General features: G+C 32.4%; 2 protein-coding genes across 3 annotated transcripts in view; one reads left to right on the forward strand and one right to left on the reverse strand.

Moving 5' to 3' along the window:
* The window catches only part of LOC129965469 (annulin-like), a 75,708-nt gene extending 61,414 nt beyond the window's left edge, over positions 1 to 14,294 (forward strand). For both annotated transcript variants that reach the window (XM_056079362.1, XM_056079363.1), the window contains exons 10-16: positions 376 to 541; positions 2,745 to 2,824; positions 3,979 to 4,124; positions 7,133 to 7,280; positions 9,281 to 9,441; positions 11,151 to 11,290; positions 12,790 to 14,294. In XM_056079362.1, coding sequence (XP_055935337.1) covers positions 376 to 541; positions 2,745 to 2,824; positions 3,979 to 4,124; positions 7,133 to 7,280; positions 9,281 to 9,441; positions 11,151 to 11,290; positions 12,790 to 12,967 — 1,019 coding nt within the window. In that variant the 3' untranslated portion in view covers positions 12,968 to 14,294. The remainder of the gene's footprint in view (positions 1 to 375; positions 542 to 2,744; positions 2,825 to 3,978; positions 4,125 to 7,132; positions 7,281 to 9,280; positions 9,442 to 11,150; positions 11,291 to 12,789) is intronic.
* Positions 14,295 to 15,188: 894 nt separating this feature from the next.
* LOC129966487 (uncharacterized) overlaps positions 15,189 to 24,407 on the reverse strand; it is a 64,337-nt gene continuing 55,118 nt past the window's right edge. The window contains exons 25-29 of the mRNA XM_056080915.1: positions 24,066 to 24,148; positions 18,366 to 18,510; positions 17,314 to 17,403; positions 16,415 to 16,478; positions 15,189 to 15,468 (exon numbers count right to left, since the gene is read on the reverse strand). Of these exons, the coding sequence (XP_055936890.1) occupies positions 15,458 to 15,468; positions 16,415 to 16,478; positions 17,314 to 17,403; positions 18,366 to 18,510; positions 24,066 to 24,148 (393 nt within the window). The 3' untranslated portion in view covers positions 15,189 to 15,457. The remainder of the gene's footprint in view (positions 15,469 to 16,414; positions 16,479 to 17,313; positions 17,404 to 18,365; positions 18,511 to 24,065; positions 24,149 to 24,407) is intronic.

The raw sequence follows: 24,407 nt of genomic DNA on the forward strand, positions 1-24,407 counted from the left end.
TACTCAGTAAGAAGTGATAAAATGCATATTATAACAGTGAGTTTTGTCTTCTGGTATTGGTGAGCAAAGAAATGAATTCATAGAACTCCGGGCTATCTGGCTTTTTTGTTATCCTTCCAGTCCTTCCTCTACATTCGTGTACTGTATTCTTTATTTTACTCCATGTGTTCTTCAGCATATTATCTATAACAGGGTTTTTTTAACGTCTATTCCTACTTTACTTTAATTTATTATCTGTATTAAAGGCTTTTACTGTCACTTTTTCTAAATAAAGAAATGGAATCTTACAGGAATTTTAATATCAAATTGTTCACTTGATCTCAATTCATTTAATTTTAATACATTTAATTGTGCTAACTTTTGTTCAACTGTTAGGTCTGTACCGTTGCGGCCCGGCTAGCGTGGCAGCTATCAAACGGGGGGAGGTGAAGAAAGCCTTCGACACCACCTTCCTCTTCGCCGAAGTGAACGCCGACAAAGTGTACTGGCGCTACCACGGACCCAATCAGCCCCTTAAGCTCATCAAGAAGTCCACGGAAGAGTAAGGAATTTCTATTAACTAATAATGAAAGTAATTATCAATAAATATTGTCTTACAGTTCACGGCGCTTTTAAAATTATTCTTCTTCTTCTGAATATTCGCAATAATTTTGAATTTGCTTAAAATTATTTTTGACTGTATAAATATATAGTCGATTCTGTAAATGGTAATCGGAACATTTTTTTTTCGGGCTAAAAACCAGCTACCTCTTGGACTGTGGTACTTTCAGTCATTATACTGGCACTCAAATAGAATAATTCTTAATGAATAAATGAGATATTTTTAATGGAAATTATGACTGAACTGCAGATGACTTTTACATACGTATAAAAAAATCAATAAAGCGAATGTATTAAAAATTCTGTTAAAATGGAGGCGATTAGAACATTTTCCTTCCTAATGCTAAGTAGATGTTCAACATATGGAAGAATATTCTTTTAAACTTTTTCACAAGAAGGTTTATATTGTTAAAAAATGGTTTTTGTTTTTGTTTTTAAAGGTGTAGCGAAGAAATATAACACAGATCTTTCAAAGGTACCACTCGTCAATCTTCAATTCATTAGTAAGATAATTTGCTGCACATGTCATTTGATAAGTAAGGTTGGCGTCTCTGTGAGAGAGGGCGATGTGCCCTGCCCGTCGGCAAAAAGGGGAAAGACTTTCTTGGAGAAGAAATTTTTACGAATTTTCTTCCTATTGGCAACTTTTCTAAATGTCCCAGTGACTTTAGAAGGTTTACTGTGCTCGCAAGGATAGCCGAGTACTGAATGGTGTTCAATATAAAAGGCTATGCACCACAATCGCCAACATTTTTGAAAACAGAAAATGTCGTTGGTTTTAGACAATGGTTTTATAACAAAACACAAAATTTAAATATAGAGCCGGGGGATGTGCGTCCTGTTTTTGAAAGGAAGTAAGATGCATCTACACTAAAAATATCACCATGCGTCTTCAATCGTTCCTCGTGCGGCTGACTCATTTTATGAAATGGATAAAAATGGCGTGCTCTCCGCCACTGTCAACATGCACATCGAAAGAAGTTTTAGTACATTTCGAATTGTTGAAAAATGATGTAGAATAAGTTTGAAAGTCTCATTATTTCTTGAGAAGAAAAGATTTGCATCTAATAATAAAAAAAAAGCTGGATTCAAAAGGCCAAATTCAACTACTCCAATATTATAAGGACTTATTTATCATATCTATGAAACATCATTTTGTTTATGTCTGTTTTATAATACCCTATTTATTTTTTAGAACTTAAGTGCCTTTTCTTTTGTCATGTGAAATGCACCATCAGATATCTGGGAAGGGAAGCAAAACTGCATTTTCTATATGTAAATATTTAAATGAAATGGTTCCTCGCATTTAAATAAATCGCATAGGCTCTAATACTCTTATATGTAAAACTTGAGTAATGATTGTCGTAAGAAAAATAAAATATTGTTTCAAAAAAGTTGCTGAGATGTACAAGCTTATAGTGATGTAGTCGTCATGGGATGCAAAGATTTGTAGATTGGCCAGCCAATCCGATTTCTCTGTTTTGTTGAAGCCTCGGTTCAATTTAAAATAGCTCTCATGAAGGAAATAGAATCATGTGATTTGATGTTAGCTTTTTCGGTGTTGGGGGGGGGGGGGGTAGTTAAAAAAAGTCGTCTAGAATAATTGATTCTATGGAAAAATATTTTGGCAGTATTTGTGTGCCCCGTTCGTGCAGCGAATTTCTAAACTAGAAGCTCAACAGATATCCGGCAATAATGTGAGCGGATTAATAAATATTTGTATTCGAATTTATTATTAAAATATTGTTTTTACAAAATGTCTGCTTCACATTAAAAGCTTTTTTTTTTTCTTTCTTCTTTTTTAACACAGAATGCTTCAGCAGTGATCTTTTTTGCATTCAGTTCTGAAAATCTGTTCAAGAATGACTTTCTATTGAACGCTGTTTCTTGGTTTTGAATTTTTAAGTTGATTTTTTTCCCTCTTTAAAAATTCCCAACTTCTTCTTTCGTCTGCTTGCTGGAACACTACTTGAAAAACATATATTTAAATTTCAGAATGGAATGATTTCTTTCTCTCATTTTTGTTTCATTCTGCATTTTTTTCATATATATATATATATATTTTACAATTTTGTTCTTGTATAAAAGTTTGCGAATGTTTTGAAGTGAGAATCGTGATTCAAAGAAACATGTTTCCGTTGCAGGATCGGTCAGTGCATCAGTACGAAAGCTGTGGGAAAATTTGAAAGAGAAGACATCACGCACGAATATAAACACTTGGAACGTGAGTCGGAATAATCTTGTTTCTGTTTGGATTTTTAAAATCTATATCATTACTTGTCATAGGCTGCCATCGACCGAGAGGATTTTTTTTTCATGCACCTGTCTTTGTAAGCTAAAGGAAATCTCTCATTCTTGTCCATAAGAAGGGTGATAAAATTTTATGATAAAAGTGACAAGATAGCTATATATTGTGATTTTAAAAAATAACTTTGACGAAAGTAATACAACGGAATGAGACGAGAAATAGATTATTTTCAATTCAATTCGTTAAAGGTGTCCAAGAATGGGCGATTAACAAAAAACCTTAGATTTAAATATCGAAATCATTCGTTTATTAAATCCGTTATTATCTAGGGAATAAGAACTCTGAAAATGAGGAGAAAAAACAGGTGGACTGTATTTATCAATCCTGAAAATTAAAAATTGAACCCTTTGTACTCTTCCCCGACACCATTCAAGACGCTACATCATTTTCACCTTTCATTTATTATTATTATTATTTAATTTTAATTGTTAAAAATGCCTACAGAATCCTAAGAAGATGTAGATTCATTTTTCGTAAAAATTTGATTTAAAACTATTATATATATTTTTTTCAGAGCGATAAACAAGTTCTTGTATTAAGTGATCGAATTATTTTTCCGAATACAAAGGGTGAGTAATAAAAAAAATGGGGAGGTGTAAACAGTGTTCTGTTCCGAGAATTCAAAAGAATTTATATGTATTGCTTTACATTTAAAAAAAAGAAGAAGAAAATGAACAAAATAGGACGCATTAGTTATGATGAATGAAATTGAATTTAGTGCAAATGGAAAACATAGTAAAAGGAACAATAGTAAATGAACTTGAAAAGACTAAAATCAAATATTATTTAAAACACAAAGATTACTAAAAGGGAAAATGTAAACTAGTTTATAAAATCCAAATAGAAAATTTTTCTGAAATATAGATCTCACTCATTTATTTCGCTTTTGGATTAGGAAAGAAAAAAGAAAAAATAGAAAGAAAAGATTGTCATAATTTTATTTTAAATTAGATTTCTATTTTTTGAAAGAAAAAAAGATTCAATTAGTAAGCTAAATGTTTAGACTTTTCTATTTTTCTGAAAAAGGTTCTTTTTTTTTTTTTTTTTTTTTTTTTTTTTTTACAATTTAGGATCTAAAGAAGAACGCGAAGTAATGCTGAGAGCCCTCCGACAGTGCAAAGATGTCTTCTCGAGATATTATTTGAATGACGACCTCGAAGATGTGCAGTTCGAATTCACACTCCTGGATGACATCGTCATCGGAGAACCATTCACGGTAAATATCGATGATTCTTTTAAAACTTTTGAAAAAAAAAAAAAAAAAAAGTCAGAATTATTTGGTGTATGTTTGCCTCGATAATGAAAAAAATGACGCTGATTCTTTTGTTAAAATATTGACTTGTAAGAAATGGATTCCTATCTGTGTGCAGAAGTTTTTACAGTTTTCATTAATATCAGAAAACAGTTCGAAGAATAAATTGGTATTTAACATATTAAGCGCCAGGGCGATATTGCTTTCCTTCCCATTTGGCCTGCAGTGTCCACCGATATTCTCAATATTTAGATTTGCTAATTAGTTATATTAACGTCCCGTTTTAAAGATACACTAGGGCTATTTTGGGACGGACCTCGTCATTTTGGACCGCGGTCAGACGACGAGGATGACACCTGAGCTGGTATCCCCCTCTCCAAATTTCGTAACAGACCAGTGGGAGGACATTTGGCCACGACGTATTAAACGTGCACCAGACCAGCTTATACGACGGTTCTTCGGAGGAATCAGGTCTCGAACTTGAAGCCCTACGGTTCTGAAGCCGAATTACCAGGTCGCCGCGGCTCTTGATATTTAGAGTAATCGTGTTTTAATTAAACTCATTAAAATATTTTGATAAGGAAAATTTAGGCGCATTTAGTAATAGAATGTATATATATATGTAATAGATTCAAATCCTGTTGGCTAAATAATAGGTAAAGATGTTTGTTTTTGTTTAAGTAGAGTCCAGGTTTGAAGACGTTGAAGAGACATGTTATATTTTTAATTTCGTTTTATTCGCTCTGTTCTCTCCCGGGAGACAAACATGGTTATTTTACAAGACGCAGCGCGGCACAAACATAAAAGTAAAGCAGAGGCAAAAAAGGGACGAACAAATGATCACTATTCTTATATAACATAGGATTTCTGGCCAGGCGCCAATTCAATACACGTGATGACCTTTGATACCTTTTCAAGAGCAACCGAGGATATCACTCTCTCTTGATACGTAGTACTGATGGCGCATTATTTTTACAGAGGAATTAATTAAACCGAAAGTGGAATTGGATCACGAAATAAGAGAATATTTTAGACTGAAGTTTCGATGGGATAAATTAAGATAAAATCTTGGAAATTAATTTGGATTAAATTAAGAGTTTAAAATATCATATATATATATATATATATATATATATATATATATATATATATATATATATATATATATATAATATTGTTTTTGATCTTATTTTATATTTTCAGTCGGCGGCGGCGACGGTCGTGGTCTATACGAAAAAATTAACATCAGCCAACAATAACTGATGCGGCCTAAACGGGAAGTTCAGTGTCAGTCACTGATGACCTTGGCGCTTAATGTGCTAAAGAATTAATAATTTTTCTTTTCGACTATTGTGAATCTAACTAGATGCTTTTAAGATTTCAAGAATCTTCGACATTCATCTCCCACGTTTCTGTTACTTGCACGAAATTCTTTCAAATGTCAGTTTGACATCAGGCGAAACCTGTTATAAAATTAAATTCTTCTCACAGATGAGGTAAAAAACGCTCCTTTTTCGTGCGGAGCAGTAAGCTATGCGTCGAAATATACTGGACTAACAAATGGCAACAGGAGTGTCCATTAGCAGAAAGACGTCAATCTTGGGTCTTCCGATTGGCTTTATACCAAACACCAGTCGCGTTGGAAAAGAAGTCTTCACATTCGGGAAATTTCATGAGCAAAGAAAGCTGAAAGAAAGAACGGTGGCAAAAGTGGAATAACTGTCCTTAAGAATTGCTTTAAAACGAATAAATCACAGATATTTTTTTTAAAAAATTATCTTTTGCTGTGTGCAATCTCCATAAGTATTATTGACTTTTTTTTTTTGACATACTTGACATCGAAATGCGCAAGTATTTTATGAATACTATATAAATTAATAAATATCTAATGAAGAGCAAAGTCACTTTAGAAAACTGGCTTCGCGTCATCAGAATTTCTATTAGTGGACTTGTATCAGTTCTGTTTTAAAATATAAATATTATGTAATAATTGAGCATATATTTAATTAATTTTTACTTTCTTTTTTACGAAATATAGATAAAGTGATCATCAAAACCTTTGAATTCAAATTATTGAAGAATCTGCACTTCCCTGAGACCCTTCCCTTTCTACTTCCAAGAATTTGAACACATGTTTGGCGGCCCGCCTGTCTGGGAACTCCAAAACGCTTCGGGCTAAAGATATGAGATGGATCGTCTGTCGATCATTTTCGAAATGTATGAGCGCGATAACTCAAAAACACAAATATTTCAAATTTCTTATGCCATTTTGTGACTACAAGTGTAGTTTCGTATCAGATTCTTGTTTCGATAAGTTGGGGGGGGGGGGAGAAACGTGTCTACATCACAAATTCGACTTTAAATACAACTCACCGCATGCCAGGGATTAATTGCCAAAAAAAAATTCATCAAGAATCACAGGATGGATTCGGTAACATCACTAAATTCACGTTAAAGATAAATCTTTCGTAACTGATGCACGCCAGTTCCATGCAAGGCGTTCTTTGAAATAACACTTGTATTAGAGAGTTTCCGAGAGACCACTCCCGCTGGTTTGTTTTGATTGTTTGGGCCAGTTGGCAAAAAATTCATTTTATTTGGCTTATGATATTGAAACTGTGTCACTGAATTTGAACAAATGCCACTCAATCAAATAATCTCCATCTACTGTTTGAAGTGAAACGTAATTTATTGACATCTCTCGAAGGATGTATTTTGTACTTTAAAAAAGGAATGCATCAACGCATAGAAGCTCCTTTACAATTAGCGACAATCTTCTTATCTCCAAGGTTCCTCCTTGGCAGTAATCTAAGGATTAAGATAAACAAATACTTTTAAAGACTGACATTAAATTGTTTGCAAATGCTTAGTGCAGATTCTTTGCAAATGAAAGAGACTTTTAGAGATTTGGTGTTGAAAAATGCGAAATTATACATTCATTCACTCACAGTTTGATTTTATGCCCATTTCAGGTGAAGTTGAAAGCTCTGAACAAAAAGGACGGGGGTGATGAGTTCACGGTGAGCGTGTCCCTCCATGTCCATTCGGCGCTGTACACTGGAGAGTCCAAGAAACTCATCAAGAAGGACGAGTTCCAAATCAAGTTGGGACCCGGCGTTGGTAAGAAAATGCGGCTTTAGTATTTATTTCAGGACAGATTTTTCCCGGCACCATTCCGGAAGCCTTGGTTTTATTTAATCTGTTTTTGTGTGAGAACAACAGGGTTTTTAGAAGTCCAGAGCAACTCTAAAATATAATAATTCTCACATTCAATGGAAATAATTCCAAATCACTCCACATCGGCAGTCGACTGTCCAATGTGTCGAAAGGATCGGAGCCTTTTAGCTACACAATAGCAATCACTTACCAAAACAGCCATTGCTATGAATCTATCCTTTCCGTAGTGGATAGGTCCTGACGTGGTCACATAACCAAACCACCATTTCTGTAGCATCCAAGGAAGCGAGGAGATGCTTACTGGTACGAAAACATCGCCTATTCGTATTCGAATAGACCACAAATGGGATTATGAATGAAGGTAGAATAAAAAGGAAAGTCTTTTGTATAGAAATAAAGCCAGATTTGATTTTTTTTTGTGACGAAACAGAATTAATTGATTATAAAGTTTAAATTGTTAGTTTAAAGTTTTGAATGAAATAATTTGATCATTTAAAGTTTTGATATTAAAGTCTACAGTTTAAACCCTAGAGTGAAGGACTTCCAATGTGGGTTTGTCTTCCAACCTAGAACTCGGTTGCAAATGGATATTTTTCATAAAATTGGATATAATTTTTGATAGCATGACAGATCATGGTAGACAGAAATGTTACTTTCTTCATCGTTGAGTTAGGTTACATTTTGCTAATCAGGAACGCCTTATCAGATTTTAAAATATCATCATTTTACAATAGGAAACCAGGAAATGAGGGTTGAAATGTAGAAAAAGATAAACAACACATTTTGCTTTCTCATACGCGAAGAGAAAATATTGTAATCATCAAAAAATTCGAATTCAAGATTTTGGCAAATCTCCAGGTTCCAGACATCCACGAGTTAAAAAAAAATGAAATTTTGCCTGTTTATGTAAACGATCATTCAAAAACGCATTGAGCTAGATGGATGAGGTTTGGAATATGACCTCTACTCCTAATTTGTACATTTCCATCAAATTTTGAATGAAATCCATTCAGGGAAGGCTGCCCGCGCATTTGACAAAGTGTAAGTTAATGCGATAACTGCAGAACGAAAAGAACTAAAATCTCCATCATTGATTTAGCATCTAAACTTTGAATTCCGTCAAGGGGTTGCCTGTTTATCGGTTTTACTTCCAATGACACAAACACAGTGAAGCAATAAACATGTGAGATTTGATATTGCTTACATTTGTAGTTCCGTATAAAATGCCGCCTTCCGTCGGGAAATCTGCTCGCTCGTGTTTTTTGTTGCTCTCATACTGCGCTGGCAAAAGATTCAGAGATGCGCCTGTGCGAGGCAAAGTATCTTATTGAAATGGTGACCTTACCTTACAGAAATCGGAAAAGGATTCATATCTTATAAATGAATTAATTTTCGATCTTAGTCTGTGCTTCTGCCAACTGTTCTCAAATTATCTCAGTGGCGTGTTGTTAATAAGACATTTATTAGAGATTATTCGAGATAGTTCGGAAGAGTCTACTTCTGCTGGTTTTATTTCACTCGTTATTTTAATGAAAAATAAAATCCTCAAACGTTGCTGAAAATAGCATTAGAAGTGAATCAGACCATCGTGAATGTGATGAAAAAGAAAAATCATAAGCTTTCTTTGAAAATTAAGAAAAATTTTGTCATTCAATTTTTATATCACTTCAGCCCAATTTTTAAGATTAAACTAAATTAAATTGAAACCTTCATTCAATTGAATGTACTATTTGTTTTTTTCTAATTTAATTTTTTGATTTTGATTTTTTTCGCAGTCATTTTTTCTCAACCCCGAATTTTGATAAAAAGAAGTTATTTTAATCTCTTCAGAATATAATCTCTTCAGCGTACGTTTAAAGATTTCTTATCGTTATTATTGGCATGTTTACTGTGCATTTCGATGGATTTTTTGTGTTCTGAAATGGCTCAATGTCTCGTTTTAGAGCAGGAGATGACGATGCGGCTGGAGTATGCGGAGTACGAGAAGTCTCTGGTGGACCAGTGCGCCTTCCTCATTTCGGCCATGGCGCACGTCGAAGAAACGGGGTTCGACTATTGCGCACAGGACGACTTCAGGGTCAGGATGCCGGACATCTCCATACAGGTACTGCTGAAGAAAGGCCGTTTTTGGCAACAGGGCTGATGCGAACAATTTTAGAAATATGGGAGGGGGGAAACACAAATGGACTCCACTCCGGCTGGTTATATTTTTACTTCGCGCATGGCGATGCGCAATAAATGAAGTTCTATCATTCTTATCTGGCGAAATCAAAATGGTTTAACACAAGCACTAAAATTTTCTCTGCTAAAAATAGATTGAATTAGAAATGTTCATAATATCGCTTAAATGGAATGAGAGTATTTACTTTTCGATTTTTTTTTTTTTTTCGTATTTTTCCCCGTGATTTTGTACGTTCTTAAAAATGGCGGAAGTTATGCAACAAATCTATAAAAAGTATTCGGAATTAATTTTTATGCTGATGGTTTGTCGTGCATATTATTTTCAGTTTTTATGTTTTCTGACGTAAAACCCGCGCACCCAAAGAAAACGGTTTATTCTTGAAATTAAAAAAGAAAAAGAAATAATAATAATAGCTCTTCAGGAAAGACAATTCGATTGCTGAGTTAACATTTTCTGCCGAATCTCCTCTGCATTTTGAAGACTCATTTCTAATTTTTGTCACAAAAATTTGATAAGAAATAAGATTAATATTTTCCCTGAACGAATTGGCTGAACGAGTGTCGACACACAATGAAAAAAGAAATACATCAGATATTATAAATGATGTTATCTCAATTTGCTTAATTCTCCGATAGTGTGAAGAAAACCGAGAATTTTTTCTAAACAATAAACTTTCATCCCATTGATACGTCGTGTCTGAAATTTGATACATACAATTTTGGTAAATAAACTACATATAAAATTTAATCCATCTAGTATTTTTTTTGAGGCAGGTGCCATATTGACTTACATTTTTCTTTCGTCTTCTCTATTATTAGTTTTTTTTCATACTCAAGAAGCTCATAAACAGAGAGATTTTTCAGAATCTTGAATCGTATTTTCTATGCAATTATGTAACCGTAACTGTTTTCCTTGGCCCTCTTGCGGCCGCTGCAATAAACAGTAGTTCAAGTCTTGGAAGCAAGCAGTAAACATGATGTTGCCCCGAGTATCATTTTAATTTATATTTGTAATGAAATGTTATTGTCCTATATAGTTTTGTCCCCTTGTAAATCATGTCCTTTTATTTCATTAAATGTATTTTAATTGGCATGATTTATTGACTTTGGTCGTCTTACCTGACATAATTTAAATTTTGGCGCCCTTACAGTCACAATTATATTTTTTCCCTACATATTTATCTTTTTGTATAGGAACTGAAAAGACGAATATATATATATATATTGGAGATTAAGATTTTTAAAACAATAAAGCCGGCCTGAAGTTTACGGGCGATGTACTTGACCAAGTAGTACAAGAGCAAAGGGATACCATAATCGAAAATGACAGTTTTGTTGTAACAGAAACCACAACATCATTTTTGAACAAAGATGCTCACTCCATGAAGACATCGCTTGCATGCCAATCATTTCACATTACATTATTCATGTGAAATGACTGACAGAATTCTAAGAATTCAAGCTTGGGTTTATTCTTTTAATACAGCCATTCGATGCATTTTTAATAAAAGCTAAAATTATTTTGAGATTGCGATAAATATTGTGAAAAAATGTATCCAGTAATTATATTTTGTTTTTATTATTAATATAAATGTAATTATATTTGTTTTAAAATGTCGCTTTATGTTCTAGGTTGATGGTGAAATCGTCCAAAACCAACCCATCACTGTGACTGCCACTCTGAGCAATCCTCTACCCAAACCTCTGAAAGGAGGCGAGTTTATCATCGAGGGACCCGGATTTGGAAAACCCACCAAACTGAAAATGAAAGGGTAAAATAACCAAGCATGCGTTACGCACCTATTCAATCTTTCACATGTCAAAAGAAAGTAGCAATTTCATTTTGAAATTCAGTATGCCACTATCGCGTGTGATGGCCTTCATTCTCAGACAAAAAAGTGCATTCCGAGAAAAGGAAGAAAACATGAAAATAGGTTGCGGAGAAAGAATAGGGCTGCAATGAATACGATTCTGTAGAACAAGACCTGATCGCAATAACAATGTGTGAATAGAAGTCATGAATTCCCCATTCATTATTAATATATCTTCAATCTTAAGTTATAAAGAAGCGACATAACGGATCTGCGCTCTTACTTATCAAAATAGAGATCTGATATCACTTACACACCAATTCTTCAGATCTTAGCTATATTGCGATGAACCAACTTTTGTTTATTTAAATTAAAGCTATTAGATATCTGTTTGGGACATCATCATTCTGAACCTTCTTAAGATAACGAAAATGGTATTTCGGATTGGTATAATCCATAATTCTGACGGATTGATCGTATCAGTTTCGCATGCACGACGGGCCTTGAATTGTCTCGAAATCACAGCTCAATTGTTCCTACACCACGCAATCCTCCGTTGCAGTCTAGAATTATTTATTTGACAAGTGATCACTCAGTTCAGCGTGGTAAGCTGGACTTTGCGCCACTTCTCGACCAAAGCGGCGCTTGGCATCCCATGGTGACGAATGAATACTTGCTTACCATACCCGGAAAAAGATTCAGAATGTGCGATTGTTTAGTTAAATATTAAGTCGTATCCTAATTTAAGAAACCCCGATCTACTCATTTCGCGATTTAAAGAATGTCATTCTTCCCCGACTAAAAGGAAGATAACAAATAAGTAATTATTTCAAGAGACGATTTTTTTTTTATTAGTTTGGGTTAGAAAATAGCCGGTTTGCTTTTCAAATGATTGCAGGGCAAAGAGTAATGAGTAAATCCTGGCATCGTGAGACTGGACAGGATAGGGATTTCCTTTCTTATCGCTCAAGAAGTGAGGTGTATTCGCAGAACGTTTGATTTTTGAAACAGTGTGAAGCACAACAGATTGTAAGAAACGAAAACGTTTTTGTCTGAGAGAAGAACTTGATATTTGACAAGAACGCTTTTGCAGAACGCCACAAAATCTCCAGGTCGACATTAGCAACGAACATGGTTACAGGATGTAAACGACGCAATATTTTTTCTCGCTTTGTGTAAAATCGGAAAAGAATTTTTTTCGAAGCAGGATTCTAAGAAACTGTCAACCATTATTCAGTACATGCTTTTAAATTTCAGATTAAACAGTGAGTAATTATTCGTTGTATTTTTTATCTGCTAAATAAAGTATACACTTTCTAATCATTGATGTTTTTATGTAATTTTTATCAGGCTCATTCTATGAGATAAAAGTCCCGATATTGCGAATAACTCCGAATTTAACTAATAAAAATTCATTTAAATCAAGGTCCGACTGTACAAATAATTATTTTTTTTTTCAGTAACATACCGCCAGGAGAAGACGCTAAAGTGAAATGCAAGCTAACTCCCAACACTTGCGGTTGCAAAGCAGTTATTGCCAAATTCAGGTCCAAAGAGCTTGAAGATGTCGATGGCTATCACACCATTTACGTCAAGGCCTGTTCGGATGCACAGAAAGACAGCAACTGTCACCTGTAGGCTCTTACTTGGATGGACAAACATGTTGCCGTATATTTGCCCCTTTGTGGGTCGAATGTAAGCACAATGTTTTGTGAACGAGAGTGCTGTAAACTATTACCGTTTTCACTTTTAATTGTTCGAAGCTGGTATTTTTAAAGATTATTTGTATAACATTTAAAATGCTGTGTTATCAGATGATATTTTTGTACAATGGAAGATTAGGTTATTTTTATACAGCGTCAGAATTTGGTACTCAGTGATATCAATCAAATAGAAAAAGTTCAAGCTCTGAAACATTAAGACACCTACAGTGAAATTATTGTCAAAAATAAAACGAAAATGCATGTAAACGCGCTTTTTATGTATCGATAAATTTAAAAAACATATTTTCCAGATTCTGTTGTGTGTATGTAGAATGTCTTTAATACATTTAACAAAAATGCAAAATTTATATGAAAAATAATTTTTTAAATTTAAATTATGATTTATTTTAACCTAATAAATGTTATGCTGTTGTAAACAAATGTTGTTCTTCTAAGAAAATTCCTGTTGAATTGTACCAAAAATAATATTCTATATATAAGAAAAGTACATATAAAATATCGCATTAGGAAAAATACACAATAAAGGTAAAATTATTATTAAAAGAGAGCATAAAAAATACAAGCTGTAGTATTCCAAAAATCATTAAAACTTTTTTCATTTAATGTTAATATGTTTCGATGTTATACTAAACATAAAGAACAGATATATTTAGTTGATTTCAATTATGAGATTTTAGATGTAGATTTTTATAAAGAAATTGTATGTTTGCTTTTTTATAATGAAATGTTTTAAATCTGAATTCTCTCGTTGTTATACAAAATTGATTTTTATTATTTCTTTGTATTGTCAGTATTATTACTTCTTTATGTTTGATAAAATAAATAGATTTTTATAATCGTGTTTCTGATGTTCAGATTTAATGTTTCCCTAAATCTTATGGAAATGTTTTACTGACACATTTGTAGAAAAAAGATTTTTTTTTCTTCTCCATTACTTATTATCAAAGCTTCTTTACATTTATATGCTATATTAATAGTTGAAATTTTTTGCAATGAAGAAAGCATTTTGACTTTTTAATAATTATTAGATTATGTTTCAAAGGCTTTTCTTTAGGCAAAGAAAACTGCTGAAATGAATCAATATCAAGCTTGAGAATTTTCTGTGTAAAAGAACAACCTGAGTCACCATTCATTTAGAACACACTTGAACATATTTTATTTGTTAAACGATTAATAAAAGAATTACCTCCACCTACAAGTATATTTCCATGCTTCAATAAAAGTCGCTTGCTTTTTTTTTATTGTTGTTATTATTATTCATCTGACTTAGTATTAGTCATTCTTATGGTGTCAAAATCATTCGGCAAACATAACAGTGAGTGTCATCTGAACATTGTCTAAATTATTTAGTGAGATAGTATTTGTCATTAAGATCGTTAGCTCTGTTTACATTTTGCACAAGCGTTTTGTATTAAAAGCTGAACCAGTACCAAATACAGTAGTTAGCAATTTGATTACCAAAATGTTAAGGAAAAAATCGATTTTCATACGGAAATGTCATTCATATTTCCACTTTGTAAATCATCTGACATGAAAAGAATTACTTTTGAAAATTGGAAATGTAAGCCTATCACTGCATAACTTTAGGCTTAGCTACAAAGATGGTGATGCAGTTCGAATGTATATTTATGAAATACTTTAGGATAAAAGTTATCTGATAAACTAACTCATTACTAAAACTAGTAAAACTAACTAAACAAATTTTAAATTAAAAATAATAAGACTTACTCGGATAATGCGAATTTGAATTATTGCGATGTCAATAGATGTTAACCATGTGTGATGGAAAGAGATGCTACGCACTTCGAGATGCTTTTGTCACAGAATCGACAACGATGTGCTTAACACACATCCGCAGGCAATTGACAAAAATAATGTTCGCGGACATAGTTTACAGGAGCACATCTTAGGTCGAAAAGGAATTCCATTTTCAGGATATGTTTTTCTAAGGAACAAGATACTTTGTGTGGCCTCGCTGCGAGTTGCAGCGGACTGTTATCTGTGAATTTCTTGCTACCGCAAGTGTTTAAATAAGAAAGACGGTGTTAAAGAACCAATAAAAAAAGAATAGCAACTGAATTAGAATTTTAATAAACAAATGAAATAGGGTGCAGGAAAAGAGGAAGAGGGTTAATTATAAATCTAACATTTTTATATGAGCAGATTTATGTGATAGTTATAACAATATTTTATTTTGTAACTATTTTAACAGTATATTTATCACCAGAAAACATATAATATTAAACACTATAATATATTTTATTTACATGATACGCTTCTGAGAAGTAAAATGAACAATTTCTTAATGTTAATCCTCCATTGCATCACTTTACTCTGCAGTCTTTTTTTAGACACGGTGCCACTCGTTTTCGGATTCGACTCTTTAGGAAAGGCCGTCGTCTTGTTAACTAGCATCTGCAAGGACAAAACACGATTCGTTAAACATGAAGCTTCTATCAATAACAATAGGGATTCAGTAAGGAACCAAATACAGTAGTTTCCTTACTGATCTCAGTAAGGAAAATTAAGCAAAATATTATAAGAGTTTCTGGAAAATAAAAACGGAATTTCTTATAATAAATGAATTGAATGTGCAAGGCACGCACAGAAAAACAACAACAATGTTGATTTCATATTGTATGTTTTCATTATTTATATAATCATTGACATCCTGTTTTATGTTTATCAACACACACTGTGTTATTCTATTGAAGGATTTGATTTTCCCTTTCAATTGGCTAGGGAGTTAAATTGTGTAATAATTGTAAACAATGATAAAATGTTGTCACGCGAGGACTTGTTCTTAGGCGGAAGAACGAATAGGATTGCAATGAAAATTTTGAGCATAAGCATTTGCTGAAAAATCACCTAAATTTTTTGGAGACTTTTGTTATCGAATGTCAGTGAATCTAAGTGGTGGAAGACAGAACTGCAAATCGAAGATTAAAAACGATCATTGTTGTAAGCATCTAAAGCAAAAAATGATAATAAATAGAAAGGAATCTTTCCCATGAGGGATCTTTTTACACACGCTTTTAAATGAGATTGCTTGGAGAGTTTCATGCTTGCTGCGCTATCAAGTGCTGGTCCTTTGAAATTTTAATGTGAAAAATAGCGCCTGAAATTTTCATTCTTCAATCGTGAATAATCAGCTTCTGAGATGTGCATCGGAAGTTTCATTTCGAACTTGAAAGTCAATAAGCATTCTTCTCTCATTTTTCACTGCTCTCGTATCTTCAGTCTCGACATAAATAACGACCATTAAAGCTGGATATTAAAATATCAATTCAATTCAATTGGAATAAAAAAAGCAATAAGAAATTCGCATTTAAATATTTAATAACAATAAAAATGGTCTTACAGATCTTTTTTCTGTTATTGACTGCTGCTTTGTCATGTATGTCAAATGGATCGAGGTTCATAGCCTGAAAATAGAAAAAGGAATGAAATTTCTAAATAGAGCAATGATTAGAAATCACAGTCGATTTAAAAAAACACATTCAAAACAGATTTTTATAATCAAAACCGTCATTAGATTCAGTTACGTTATTGAGAAATGACACCCAAACTGATATATTGAATAATAACCGTCCTGGAATGCCATATGGTTTTAATTCCATAAGCAAATAATCACATAACTCCTCATTCATTGACCTTTAATCTGAGTCAAAGAGCTTTTTGTTGAACGGCCTTTCAAACATGTTTACTCCATGAGCTCGTCAGAAAAAAAAATGTCATTATTGGATCAGCTATTCCATTAATAAGAGTTTATTTTAATTCAAGGATTTTTGATAATTATGAATTATACTCCATTTTCTACCTTCTGCTTCTTCGTTCATTTGGGAACTTGAAAAGTTTTTAAATCTTTGATGGAATTCTGGGATATTTGGACGACAAAACAGAGAGAATAAAAAGGTGCTGAAAAATGAATGATTAACGATATTTTGTTTTAGGTGAATCCTAATTTTCAATAAAAAAATTTTGTTTCGAAAATTTTAAATGGTTTATGGGCAATAAAAAGTGAGCCTGTTACGATATTTAATAATTGAAGAACCACTTTCTTGTATAGGCGAAAGCATACATGAAAGTGAGCAAGACCCATTGGCCAAATGTTTTTTTTTTCAGTTTATCCCTAAATGTATTCAATCATTTCTGTAAGTGGTTATTTTTAGAAAAAAAGTCTTTCTTTTCTCGTGAATTGTCTCTTTCTTCTGACCTAGTTGAGCTAATTGATTAAATCTATCCAATGACATCTCTTACTTTCGTTTTGGTATTATTCTTGTCCGAGTGGCAGAGGCAATAGCGAAAGTGTTTCGATCCCAGTCCGATCAGGCAGGCGATAAATATACCCTGCAAAAAAGAAGCAAAAACCTTTGGTATTAGGATATTAGAAAAGAAGGCAGTCGATTTCTTTGGAAGTAGATTTATTCTCAGATGTAAGCAATAAAGGCAATGGTAGGAGTGCCATTTTAGAATATGGGATATATTATTCATATTCCAATCATTTTATAAATTAAAAAAAAAGCCGAGTTAGAGAAATGAGAATAAAAGAAATGAAATAATTTTTTAGAAGCATAGATATAATTAGAAAAATGAATATTAAAAGAAATTGGACTTTAATAACGAATTAGTGTAAAAAGAATAAAGCAAATTTTAAAAAGGAATGAGATAAAATAGAATTTTTTTCAGTGCTAAAGGAATATTAAAAAATGAACACATTTCAATTTTTAAAGAAACTGAAGTACGTCAATGCTTATCTCCGTCAAGAAATGGGCGCGTAAATTGCGAGCACAAAAGGTGGCGTTTGTTAAAAAGATTTTTATTAATCGCTCTTCTTTTGTTTATGCGCACGAAGATCTCATTTTCTGATACAAAACAGCATCCGTTTATAAAATAAGGTCATTCATCCAAAACGTTATTTTTGGAATTCATTGTGAAGAAGAAAGGACTCGCAATGCAGGGTAAAGTAATGATCACATCATGCGTCTTTGAAATGAAGTAAAATGATTTCATTTGTAATATAAATGAAAACTGCGAATGCATGCAAAAAATAGTGTCGCAATATTTTTAGTATTAATTAAAAAATTTTCGTTTTTATGTAATACTTGAGTATTTTTTATTCGATATTCTATGGAGTTTTCGTAGTTATAGGGCACAGCGTGTTTTTACAGCGATAACTAGCTGTGGAAAAATTTAAAAATTCCATACGTAAAAGAAGTAAGAAAAATATTTATTAAAAAGGAACTATAATTCATTTCAATATAACTCATTTCAGAGCAAAATTTATTTCTTCGCTAACGAGAGAAACTTACCAAGCAGGCATTGAGTATTTGGAAAATAGGGTTGAAGGCGGGTATTTCGTCGCTGTCAAATCCCAGGTCGACGAGAGCGAAGATTCCGAAGATCCAGGTGAGCAGGAAGAGGACGATCACGATGAAGTTGGCTCGAGTGGCAGAACTGGCAGAAATGATAAAAAGATTTCAGGGGCGGTGGTCTTCTTTAGAAAACACCTGTCCAAGAACATTCTCTCTATCCACGTGATAATCGTTTGATGTTTCATACAAAAGTACATTTATTAATATCTAAAAGCGAAAACTTAGCGTAATGGCATTCCATCCCATTTTGATTAAAACCATTATGGTTATGTAAATGGTGTTGTGAGTATGAAGTGGAAGATGTGCATAATTTAACACAACATAATTCTTAGACGTGGGAACAGAAGCGGACATAGACTAGCATTTTTGTGGGGTGTCACGCTGGTCTTAGGGACGAGGTTTGGGGATCAATAAATGGAACCAAATCCTCTGGGAATAAGACTTTTGGGGGTGCCGTTAATGCTGCGTGACTTTTAAAAAAATGCAAAATTAGATATAATTTTAATTAGAGCGGATGTATCAACATTATTCATTTAGAGCTGCTTTATTATGTTAATTAATTTCGAAAGAAATAAAAAGATGCAATAATGCAAATCGTCCTTCAAAACTGTCATAACTGCAAACGGTTAATATTAACTCTAGTCTAAGTTAATATTAATATTCTATATAATATAATATTCTATATATAGTACATGAAGTGTATATATATCTATAGATATATAAGTTCTTTAATAAAACATAATATATAATACTCTTTTTTTAAACCCTGGTCTTGACTTGATAGTATGGAAAGGCCTATGTTCACAACTGTGACTTTATACTGGAGTTCCACGCGGCGAATTTACTGTTCATCAATGAGGTGTCTTGATTTTTTAATAGAAGATTCAATATATAAGGTCACAACAAGAGTAAATCAGTTTGTTTAATTCTTTTATAGTCTTATTTATTTAATTCTTTTTTAACTGGTTTGGTCAATTTTTTTTAATCAAACAATCATGTCCAAAACTGCTCAAAAACGATCAACCTTAAGACAGTATTTCTTCCAGAATGCAAAATATCGCGATGTTGTTGGGTTTTTTTTCGGTGGAGGGAGGAGGTCATCATCCTTCCTGCATTTGTCCCTGCACGCGCATGATATTGTCTATACATCATTTCGCTAAATGGTATTATACTAAGATGCATTTCAAGTAAAGAAATCAAAAGAGAAATGAAATATAAAAATTCAAACTCAGTTAAGGAAACATAACGTTGATGAGACACTGGATATTTTCTCGTAACAAATACGAATACAATAATAAAACAATATGCAAAGTTGTATTTGATAAAAAAATAAATAAAACACATGAAAGACAGAAAACAGTTATTGAAACTGAAATACCGTTAACATAATCAGGGACGAGAAGCGGGATTTGATGTAAAACTGGTTTGAAGGGCCTTAAAACAAATCATTTATTGAGCATCGCCCTTTATTACATTGTATAAATCGGTATAAACGGATTCATTGGTGCAATAAAATTTAGATGCAATTAAAAAAATAAGTTTAAATAATACTTCAATATAGCATTCCAGGAAAGCAAAACTCGAAAACAAATTTGTATTTCATTAAATAAATAAATGCAATCAATATTGTCTCTCGAATGATGCAAGTGCGCAAGTCTGCAACATTTGAGGAAATTGCATTCAGCTTGTGAATATTATCCTAATTATATTGAAAAGAAAAAAAATCATCTGATGATTCATGTTTGATACACGTCCTGAACTGTTTTTGAAACTTTTTGAACTTTCGTCTTCCATTATTGGCATCAGCTATTCGCAAGGTTGATGTAGTAGCCTGCGTTCACAAATCGCGTGATATTATTCGGATGAACGAAGCGAATGCATTGCCATTATGCTTAATCAGTCAGAAACGCCATTCGCAACCCTACCGGGACGTAATGCAGATAAAGAGAATGAAATGACGGAATGCGAAAAGAAAGAAAAGAGACTATTGACGAATCTGTTCATTTTCGAAACATTCAATCTAAAATAATAACAAGAGATGGCAGCACGAGTTTCAGCTATCACATAAATTTATTGTAACGATGAATTTAAACCTTCATATTATCAATTTATTTCACATCTTAATTAAACGGCATCCTGTTTTAAATACTTTTTGTTATTGTTATCCATATAAGGGAGTAAGTGGATACCTTAGGAAGTGATTTTTGTTTTTAAAAGTAATTGCTACCTTCAATACAGATTTAAAAATGAAAATTCTGTGCACGAAAGTTATTTTTGTCATTGCATGCGTTTAAAGGCAAATAAATGAAAGCAATGGTGTGTGTGCCATGACCTGATAGAAGAAAGCTTTTTTTGTATCCCGAGCATAACAAAATCTTTAATGTACAATTTATACGACCTTAAAATATCTCTTTGTAGCATCCTATTGCATCAGAACCCTTTAATATTTGAGAAAAAAATTCAGCTGGCACCACAAAGATAGTAAACTTTCACACTTACCGACAGAGAGATATATAATTAATTTATTAATAGACTTGTAACATATAAGGGGGTTCTTCATATTAAATTTCACTAATTCAAAGGATTAGGGCTATGAATTGCATTCTTTTAATCCAAATGATGCGAAATTTAACAAAAAAAAATATTTTAAACTAGGCGCTTGCCATTTGTTAAAGGAAAAAAAAAAAAAGAAAGAAAAGAAAAAATAATACAGGAATTCGAAAATAAATAAAATAAAGTAAAATAAAAAAAGAGACGAATCAACTTAATTTTTTTTTTTTTTTTTTGAAGATGTATAAGCAGATTAGATTAGAGAAGAGGCCAAACTGCAGCTAAATAATAAATCCACTCAATTATCAAAAAAAGAAAAAAAAAATCGGACAATTCGAGTTGTAAGAGAAATTTTATCGTACAGGAATATTGTATCTTGATTGCACCGACACTAACATACCTCTCTGATCACCAAACTTAGCATCGTGTCATATCATCTTCCAGCAATTCAAACCTATTCCAGTTATGGAACAGCTTTGAATCACCTTAGAAAACACCTCTTCAAAAAAAAAAAAAAAAAACGTAATTACTTAACTGTTTTATTTTCTTTACTATCTAATAAGACTACACCTTTTATTTTGAGAATATTTTCTTATTTTTATTCAAATGGAAATTCATTGAATACTTCACTTATCCATGTATTCGAAATAATTTTAATACTGAATTATAATCTTTACGAATGATTTATTTTTTAATTACAACTATCAAAATCCGATAAATCGATGCACGTACGGCATACAGGCTAAACTGTTAAGCGGTTAATGATTTCTTGAAACTTATGCACAACTTTCCGCTCTCTTATCTTTCGCTCATGAGGTTGCATTGCAAGTAGGGAGTGCAATACCGGTATACCGGGATACCGAATACCGGTATTTTGAGCCATTTGTACAATTTTGTAATACCGGTATTCACAAGTTTAAATACCGGTTTTTCGGTATTTACTAGAAATTTTTTAAATTGTCTCCACTATATGTTCAGGTATCGCGAACATAGCAAAATAGTATACGTTTTTGTTTTTATGTCCCCATAACGGGCGAAATTAATTAGCTAATTAATGGTTTAATTAATTGCTTAAATCTAAATTAGCGAAACATGGATTACCCCTGAAAGAAAATATTGTAACCATAACGACTGATGGAGCAACAATTATGAAAAAAGTTGGAAAGTTGATTGGTGCAAATCAGCAGTTGTGCTATGCACATGGAATTCAATTAGGAGTAATAGATGTGTTATACTGAAAAAAATAAAAAAACAGAAGAATCCAAATATTGTGGATATAGAAATTTCGGATTCCAACTTTGAAAAGAGTAAGAGTGAGAGTGATATTGACAATGAAGATAATGACAATGTAATTGTTGAAGATATTGCTAATGAGGATGAAATATTAACCTATCAAAAATTGCTTCCTATAATTTATAAAGTTCGAAAATTTTTTAAGATATTTAAACGTTTCCCTATAAAAAGGATATATTACTAAAATATATACTAACTGAAAATAAAACAGAATATATGTTAATATTAGATTCTAAAACACGCTGGAACAGTTTACTCCTAATGATGAGACGATTTTTGAAACTGGGAAATCCAATCAAAAAAAGCAATCGACTTAAACCTGTAAATTAATTTTTCAGATAGTGAATTCGGCTTAATATCCAGAACTATATCAGCTCGACTTCCAATAAAACTGACTATTGAGGCATTATATCGGAGAGATTTGAATTTATTAACAGCTAATGCAACAATAAATTTCATATTGCAGTCACTGAAAGAACAGCACACATCACTATCTGAAGAATTATATATTACATTGAAAAATCTCACAGAAGCAAGGCATACCGAAATAGAAAATGTCTTATGGTATTTACATAATTATAATGATTTTAAAAATGAAAATGAAAAAGAAGAAAAGAAAATAACCAATTCAAATCTGATTAAGTTTAGAGTAAATTTTCTTAAAATTGTTTACCCACAAACCTATCCACATTCGGAAGAATTCAGTTCAATTATCGAAGATTGTGATGTCACTATTATTAAAATTAGCAATAAATAAAAAAAATTCAACTAACCAAAATACAATACAGAAATCAGCTATATCCAAAACTATCCGACGAGAAATCGATTTATTTGAAGATGAGGCATTTTGAGGTAAATACTTGGAAAAAGTATATCGCGCATTGCTAACAGTACCACCAACTACCGTAGATGCCGAAAGAGCGTTTTCGACAGCTGGTAATTTTCACACAAAATTACTTTTCAGGCTTAATGACAGTACAATTGATGCATTATGTTTTTTAAGATCACATTTCAAAAATTTGTAATAGTACCACAGACTGAATAGTGATATTTACACTTTTTTGTGATTTAAATAAATAAGATGTTTCTTTACTTTTTTGTGATTATATACTGTTATAATTTATAAATTACAAATTATTTTTGTGATATTTACACTCTGTAACAAAACTGGCAAATAAAACAAAAAACACATGTGTTTCTTTCTTTTCTAAAATGTCTAATACCGGTATTAAAACCGGTATCCCGGTATTAAGATTTAAAAAATACCGAATACCGGTATTGAAATTTTGGTCCGGTATTGCAATCCCTAATTGCAAGATAAATGAAGGGGATAAAAATGCAAATTCTTTATGCACAGAGCCATCTGTCGACGAAAATTTGTATTATTTTTTATTTTATATATGACGAGTGAATCATCTGAAGTACTGAAGACACAACTTTTGCGTTGTTTGGACTAATAGAATGAATGCTCTGCACTGCTAATAGTCGGCTGAGTATGTGAAATTTAATTTGAATAATCATATATAAATATCTGGGATTTTACTCATGACAAGAATTGCGAAATGAGTACCCTAGATACGACAGATGGCTCTGCTAATGGTTTGAAGTCAGAGTGAAGATCTCTTATTTGCTAGTTAAGCAGTTAAGTTTATTTTCTAGTTATTTATATATTTTATTAAAAATTAAATTAAGCTGCTGCCATGCTTTTGAATGACGCACGAAGGAAGCGAAGCCGGAATAAATTTCATGATGCTAGTGAGAAAACAGAAAAAAGAATCCAGCCTTAAGCCTCACCTCAACTCATTTACTATTGCGGTTTTCTTCACAGCTGGGGTTCCGTAATTTATGCAGGTGAGCAGGGAAAACATGAATGCCATCTGCAAAAGGAGAATCCTGTTAATGAACGGTGCGGCATTTCACTCCACAAAATCTAAAACATACATTTAAATCCATTTTAAGGCAGGTGACCACGTTCGGGATGAATTTTTGAAAAACTTTCTAAAATAGTTATATTTTTGAATTTTTGTATAAAAAAGATTGAGAAATCATCTATGAAACCGAAATATACCAGTCAAATAGCAGAAGTTTGTTTGTTTTTTAGTTGGAAAAAAAAAAGGTGGTGTAAAGCCTTTTAGT

This window comes from Argiope bruennichi, chromosome 4, assembly GCF_947563725.1.
Source record: "Argiope bruennichi chromosome 4, qqArgBrue1.1, whole genome shotgun sequence".
Classification (NCBI taxonomy): Eukaryota; Metazoa; Arthropoda; class Arachnida; order Araneae; family Araneidae; genus Argiope; species Argiope bruennichi.